The sequence below is a fragment of the Salvelinus fontinalis genome, chromosome 36 (assembly GCF_029448725.1).
Source record: "Salvelinus fontinalis isolate EN_2023a chromosome 36, ASM2944872v1, whole genome shotgun sequence".
NCBI lineage: Eukaryota > Metazoa > Chordata > Actinopteri > Salmoniformes > Salmonidae > Salvelinus > Salvelinus fontinalis.
In genome coordinates this window covers 8,363,770-8,371,868 of record NC_074700.1, presented here as the reverse complement: position 1 = coordinate 8,371,868, position 8,099 = coordinate 8,363,770, and the positions used below count along the sequence as shown (strand labels likewise).

The window sequence follows — 8,099 nt, the reverse complement described above, 5'->3', positions numbered from 1 at the left end:
GGCGTTCCCCGACCTTCTAGCCATCGCTGATCCACTTTTCATTTTCCATTTGTTTTGTCTTGTCTTCCATCACACCTGGTTCCAATTCCATCAATTACATGTTGTGTATTTAACCCTCTGTTCCCCCTCATGTCCTTGTCGGTAATTGTTTCTTGTAGTGCTTATGCACGGTATGCTGGTATTTACCGGGTTTTGTTTGACAGATTTATTGTATTGTTCTGTTGACAGTGGTTTATGGATATTAAAGAACACCATTGTAAATCCGTTTTCACTCTCCTGCGCCTGACTTCTCTGCCGCCAGTACGCACCTCACTACAGTGTAATGCAACAAAATAGGAAAAACGCCAAGGGGGATGAATACTTTTGCAAGGCACTGTATACAGCTATAAAAAGCTGTCAGTGATACATTTTTAATAATTAGCTCAATTGCTTGAGCTGAGTAAGCGTGACCTTGGGACTATACTGTTCTCTGACATTTTGGTCAAAAAATGAGTTATACACAGATCTCTTTACTCTTTGGGTGGTCCTTTACATGTGAAATGTGTCAGCTTTTTTTTTAAGTACATTTCTTTTTACAATCTGAAAGTTCTGTCTGCTCAAACACCTTTTAACGTGGACCTATAATGTTCTATCTGCAATCCAATCACACAATGCTGGGTTGTGAATAAAAAATAATTGTATTTAAGGTCATATACCTATTGAGTCATGAAAGAGGAAGACATCACAAAACAGTTCTTAGATCTGGGAATTTTCATCTCAAAACTATGCATTTTGCAGGTAGAACCTTATAGTCTCAAATCCTTGATAATTCATATCATAGGTTCTGGTCCTCTTTAAATTACTTAGCTTTTTTTTCAACACTTTCTCAGAAGAATGGCCATAACGCAAGCTGTTTATGGTAAAAACAAATAAATACAGGTGCCTTAGAGGTGTTGCTGTTTTTGTCTTGTACTACGAAAACCTCAATGGAAGGGGTATTTCACAAAAATTACAAACTTACCACATTTTATTGATAACTAACAAGGAGTTTACGGACTTTGGGTGTCAAAGACCAGACAAATATATCAGTTTACTCATCCAGAGCTAAACTTTTTAGTTATCCATAGGATATAGTGTATTTGTCATTTTAGGGGACTATCACTTTTAAGCTGCACAATGCAGAAATCGCTCGCCATTTCCTGGTTGCTAAACTCTAATAGTTAGCCTAATTTCAGTTTATGCGACAAAATAAAATGAATAGTGTAGAGCATCATTGGACCATATAAACCGCTGTGAAATATATTCTCCATAACCAACAATATTGTTGTTTCAGCTGTTTGAAGCTGGTGTACAAAACCGAATGTAAAAGACGCAAAAACAAAACTTAAGAACGGGAAGCATAGAAATAGAGCACATACATCAGATCTACCCGTTCTTAGACTTGCTTTGGATTAGAATGAGAGATTTATAACTCACATTTCTATGTGCATTTGGTCAGGTCGCCCAAAAAAGTTACATATTGCTACTTTAACAAATTAACATGAATTTATATATTTGATGATGTGATTAGAAAGACATAAGAGTATTTATTATCTTTATCTAATCATTAAACGTCTGTACCTTTCTATTGAAATTGAAATAATTGTAACATTCTGTGACTGAAAGAACCTTTGTTCCTTTTGTAATTGCACCCCCTTAAAAAATTATTTGCAAATGTCTTAGGATTTTGGTGCTCTGCCCTTTAGGTATCTTTAAGGCGAGGACCTTATTGGGTTATGAAAGAAGAATTCACTATAAAATGGTTCTGAGGTCCAGGATGTGAAAACTTTAATGCTCAGTATCTCAGAACTATGCTTTGCACAGATAGAACTGTATAGTCCCAAAGTCTCGTAATATCAAATTCACTCAGGGTGAATCACAAATAATTTAAGTCACACCGTCTCGGTCCGTGTTTTAAGTGCTTTCTTCTTTTTATTTGACACAATGTTAGTACTACCCAAATATGCCAATAAATTGCCAAAGGAACATTGGAGGGTGGCGTTGAAATAAAAATCTGTCTGACCTTATAAAGCAAGCGATTGAATAACTGTTTACTCTGAGCTCTGACACCAGTGGAACATTAAATGCCACTTTTGTATTTGACAGAGTGAGATGCAATGACAAAGCAGGTTTTCTAATGCATTAGAGATCAAACAGGAACTGAACTGGGTGAATGCTGTTGGTTGTATTCCCCTGTAACAGTCCTCTGCATCATAGATGGGCATGTTGCCTAGTAGCTTCCCTCATGGTTATGTGGGGAAACCCTATCCTTTACACGGGAAGTCAATGGGGGTGATGTGTCCACTGCACTCACACTGCTAGACTGATCAAATTGGAAAACCTACAAAGGAAATTAGGTTAAAGGGCTAACATAATTCCTTTAAAATGCTTAAAGTATATCAACATCATATATGTAACTGTTTTTTTTTACTGATAATAAACAAAGCAACCCTTGAAACTCCCGTCTACACATGTTGACATTTACTATTACACTATATCAGCAGTATATGGTAATGGGAACAAACACAAAAGATGTAGACCATTTCAAAGAGCATTTACATTGGCACCCCAAACACAGAAGCAGTTTAACATGGAGTAAAGATCCACAACAGGAGTTAGGGGATTCAGTTTCACTTCGCTGATGAAAGAGGCAGTGGGGAATATTGGCTTATCTCCTCTCAGCCACATGTGACATCAAACCTTTTTTTGTGATAAAAGGTCACATACTGTACACCCTGGTATTGACATGGCCAGTCTTTGCCAGGAGGACAAATCCTTTGGTTGAACCCATCACTGCAGCTTTGATCAATTTCACAGTTAACTTCAGAAAGTTTTGCCAATAAACTTACCAGGGATCTTTGGGGCTACTCAGTAAAACAAACAGGCTGTCACAAAACTCTTGAATGCTTTCTTGTTTCATTCCCGTTGTGAAAGGATACTAATCTGAATGTTATGGATTGATAAAGGGAAACATAGGCAGCATCCCAATTCTCCACACTTCTCCCAAAGTGTGCACTCGCACACTCCCTCTAATCGATTGTAGATCTACTGTATGACTGGGAGTGTGCAAGAGCACACTTTGGGAGAAGGGTGGATAATCGGTAGGCAGCCATGGTGAGAACACCTCCAAGCCAGTCAGTGGGATGGGTGGGATTACGGACGTGATAGAGTCTTGATCAGGATTGCCACAATGGAATTGCTTCCCCCCGAAGAAAATATTTAGGCAGCTAAGTAGCTACAGATGATATTTTTCCAGGAAGCTTCTGCAGGGCCATTTTAACAATTTACCCTTTAGCATTCCCTAACTATATTTGACATGCATTTTAAATAGTTTGACAATGCCCAAATGATTGTCTATAAATAAAAATGACTGTGTAAATGCATGGTTGTCCTCGAGCTGTTCCTTTGACATGTTTAAAACGTAAAAATCTTGTTTGTATACCATCTGAGGGACAAATGGGTTGCCAGACATCTTAGAGAGTGCACTTTAGACAGTGATTGATGCTGGCAGTGCAGACTATCTCAAAATCCCTTAGTCACTCAAGCAAAAGCACATGTGCATCATTGTCAGAGTGCTCCACTGTATATATGCCAGAACTCCAACATTATAATAGAGCTTACATAATATTTCTTCAGCGTTTATTTTGCATGACAGCCCACTACTTTAAGCACAAGAAACTGCACCACTTGCAAAACAAAATACAAAATATGCAAAATAATTACACAGAAACAGTCCACAAGGGAGGTAGTGTATTAAAATAAAACACTTTGTTTTATTCTTAAATATTTATTAGTCAGCATCCAAGGTGAAAAATAAAGAGCTTTCTTACTATTACGTATAAATAACAGGTGCAACCGTAGCCCATATTTCTTTTTACGTATAGAGCAGGGCTCTCCAACCCTGTACCTGGAGAGCTACCATCCTGTAGATGTTCGCTGCAACCCTAATCTACTGTAGCATACCTGATTCTAATAATTAGCTTGTTGATCAAATGAATCAGGTTAGTTACAACTGGGCTTGGAGCTAAAAAACAAAGCAAGGGGTAGTTATCCAGGAACAGGGTTAGACAGCCCTGCTATAGTCATCCCTCAACACCTCAACCACTTGTAATCCTTAGGGAAAGCATTACCCATGAAAACATACAGTATTTTGGATTAAACTGCAGATGCACTAGGCTAGCTCCCCTGTGTTTTTTGCATTAGCATGATCAACCTGGAAATGCTACCTGCTGTCACTTTGGTTGTAAAGGACTCAGGAGTACTGGATATCTAACGTGACATTGCGTTAAAGCCTTGCGACACACTTCAGTACGTCTAGTTCTGGGAACCACTATGCACACACTAAACGTGGATGGAAAATATGAAGGCCGGTAAGAGAAATAAGTAGGTTAAAAGCACTCGAGAGTTGCCTGTGAGGGGATATGAAGACGTAGTTCAGTATTATGCTCTGACTCAATTGAGTTACAGCACGACAATGTGTCTGTCCACTGTAAGTACAGTATGCACATTGCATTGTTCCATGGGCCAAATAAAAAAAAATGTCTACTTTCACATTGATATTCCATGGTAGATTTCATACGTTTATGCTATTGATATTGTCACCTCAAGGGATATTTAGTCCTGGCTTGTCCCTCTTGTTATTACATATCTAGAACGATTTTTTCCAAGACTTGCAAAGGATTTTCTGAAAGGCGCGTCGGAAATCCTGGTTGAAGATAGTGTAGATGGCGGGGTTGAGGGAGCTGTTACAGTAACCGATCCAGAAGAAGAACTTAAATAGGGGATCGGGGATCTTACAGGGGTCCCCACACACTCCGTGCAGGCAGTAGCTGAAGAAGAATGGGAACCAGCACACCACAAACACTCCCATGACCACCGCCAGCACAAAGGTGAATCTCTTCTCCCTGGCCTGAGATACCTTTTTCCTGGACGCAGAGCTCCTCCTCCTCTTCTTCCTCCTGGAAGCGAACAGGTCCATGGATTTGTTGCTGGCTCTGGAGATCCGGCTGGAGTGTTTGGAGATGGCGCTGTTCTTCCGGCTAGCTCTCTTGGCCCTCTTATGGTTCAGGTCCTGAGGTTTGGGGTGACCTTTGCCCTCTGAGGAGGAGCTCTCCTCCAGGTCCACCTCGTCTGGGACCCCGGTGGTCCTCATGCTGGTGGGCGTGGAAGGGCACTGCCAGTGCCCGTTCTCTTTGTCCCCGTTGATTTTGCACGAGGTGGCTTTGCTTAACCCATTCTCAGTCATTGTAGCTTCACCAGGACCATGTTTTTTCTCTGACATGCCCCTGGTCCTTGTCTTGGCCACTTGGTATATTCTAATATATACTAATATCATGATTAGGCAAGGCGCAAAGAATGACGCAATGCTAGAGGAAAGGATGTACCAAGTGTCATTGTTCAGCTCACATCCTGGGTACTGAGAGTTATCATTGTTCTTGTCTATTGATATTAACGGAGGAGACGATATCATCGCAGATATAAGCCATACAATGACGATAATACATTTCACTCGTTTAGGAGTCCGTTTGAGATTGTATTCAACAGCTTGCGTAACGGACCAGTAACGGTCCAAACTGATTGCACACAGATGGACAATGGACGAAGTGCAAAATAAGACATCTAAAGCAAGGTAAATTCCACACCAAACTTTCCCGAAATACCAATAGCCCATAAGTTCGTTTGCCAGAGAAAAAGGCATCACCAAAGTGGCGACCAGAATGTCTGCTGTGGCTAAGGAAACCAAAAACAGGTTCTGGGGTGCTTTCAGTGCCCGGCTTGTTAACACCGCAATTACAACCAGAACGTTACCGACCACTGTAAACAAAATAAGACAACTTACAAGTGCTGCAAGACTCGCTATAGTAGGCAAAGTATATGGACTTTCTGATGAGGAATTTAAATTGAAAACTGGGAACGCGTCAACTCCGCTTGAATTAAAAGATCCCATCCCGTCTATGTAGTTAGTGTTATTCCAGAATGGTCCATTCAAGAAGTAGTCATTTTATGCATATAGAGTCCATCAGAAAATATCAGGTCCAAGATAAATAGGCAGTATTGACATTGCCAAAACGAAAATGCGCACAATGGTGAAGGAATGGATTAAATGCCATCTCCTGGATTAGATGCCAAAAAAGACTTCTTCAAAGAGAAAATCACCAAACATATATCTGGTTAATTGACTAAACGAAGATGCCACCTTGCCTTGTACATGCACACTGTTATATCATGACAGGCAACCCTTCTCCATCGGCTGCTGCCTCCCTCTCAGCGCGCCGCGACATCAGAAAGCTATCTCAGTCAGTGCCCATGTGTTGTTCACTTACAACTAACTGATTTCTGCCCCGCCCCAACACAGTGCATTATTTTCTTGGTAACTGGTGCCTCATTGAATTACAGTATGCAATACTTTTGTATTTGTTATAACAGTTCAATAAGCTATTTTGTGAAAGACGACTAGGCTATATTGAAATAAGTCGTCTGACAAATGATCATATGATGTATTGATTATAACTTATGCCTGTCTATCATGCCAATACGCTAGATAACGAAACTCAAATTAAGGTAATTATTAAATGAGGGAGAACATTTTATTTGCGAACACATCTATTGTCACCTGAAATATATATTGTAACTGATTATTATAATCACTCCTTTACATATTACAAAAAAAATCGTCATTACAATACTAAAACATGAAAAACATGCCAGTGATGAAGCTGGAATCAAATGCACTTGTTTTTTTTTTATTCCACGCTTTGGGTGTTTTGAGTTGAGCTCATCAGCCAAGTTGACATCGACATGATGTCATAGGAAAACGTCATCCTGGCACGTTTTTGCAAACATGTAAAATGTTACATTGCAGTCCATGAGAAAAGGCGAGTTTCACAGGGTTGACGTTTTTCTCAATATATTGCAGTTAATGGGAAAAGATGAATGTCACAGGGTTGACGTTTTACTCATGTCTGTCTCGCTCTCTATCTTTCTCTACCTCCTCTTTACCCCCCCCTCATTCTCCTCTCCCTCTCAATCTCTCTCTCACCTCTCTCCCCCTCCCTTACACTCCCCCTTCTCTCTTTCTCCCTCTCCCTCCTCCTTCCCCCATTCTCTCCCCCTCCTTCTTTCCCTGCCTCCTCCTCCTCTCATCTCTCTCCCACCTTTGTCTGTATGTTGGCTCTCTCCCCTCCCTCCTCTCTCTCCGTCCCTCCTTCACTCTTCCCCTCCCTCCTTCACTCTCCCCCTTCTTTCTCTCTCTCCTCCCCCTTTCATTCTCTTTCCCTCCTTTCACTCCAGGGTGCCCGTGTGGCCTTAAAACGTTTTAAATTGTCTTAAATTCAGTTTTCAATGGTCTTAAAAAATGCACCCGGAGAAGACTTCAGTGTTTCCGCTATGTTGTGCAGCTGCTTAATTGTTGCCACCATGGCAAAATCTGTAAAAATGCACACAAAAAAAAACATCAAATGATAACCTACTCCTAACTGATGCGCATTTTCGAGATACTTGAGAACTTCACATGTAGCCTAAGACTCTTTGTGTGGTGTGATGTGCGTGTGCCACTGCAAGTCGGACATTGCCAGATGAGAGAGAGCACAGGAAGTAAGGTGGGCTACAAAATAGATAGCCAATTCGAAGCATTGCTTGTAGCTTGGCTGGTTAGCGCACTCGTTAGCTAGCTAGTTAACTATTTAGCTATTAAATGATTTGTTGAAACAGATTTGTTCCCACAAGTGCATTCTCTTCATAATCAGCTTTGTGCAGGAATATTTTTCATTTCTCAGCTGTCTATTTTACAACCCAGATATTGATACACTCTAAAACTTAGGGATTCAACTAGGGTTCTTCTAAGATCCTCAAAGTTCTTTGAAGAACCATAAGGGATCTTGGCACTGAAAATTGGCCCCAAAAGGTCCTTCCAAGAACCCCATAGGAGGTGGGGTTCATCGAGGGACCTCCTTACATGGTGGGGGTTCTTGCAGAAACCTAACTGCCCAACTGAAACATTTGGATTTGAATTTGAAAGGACAGCAGGTACAGGCACTTAACTGAAACATTTGGATTTGAATTTGAAAGGACAGCAGGCACAG

General features: G+C 40.7%; 1 protein-coding gene across 1 annotated transcript; it reads right to left on the bottom strand.

Annotated features, from left to right (window-relative positions):
• Positions 1 to 2,557: 2,557 nt before the first annotated feature.
• On the bottom strand, positions 2,558 to 6,312 carry LOC129835158 (alpha-2 adrenergic receptor-like). The gene has a single exon (XM_055900580.1). It carries the CDS (start codon positions 5,963 to 5,965, stop codon positions 4,667 to 4,669), a length of 1,299 nt encoding a protein of 432 aa, XP_055756555.1. The 5' UTR covers positions 5,966 to 6,312; the 3' UTR covers positions 2,558 to 4,666.
• Between the last annotated feature and the right edge of the window lie 1,787 nt (positions 6,313 to 8,099).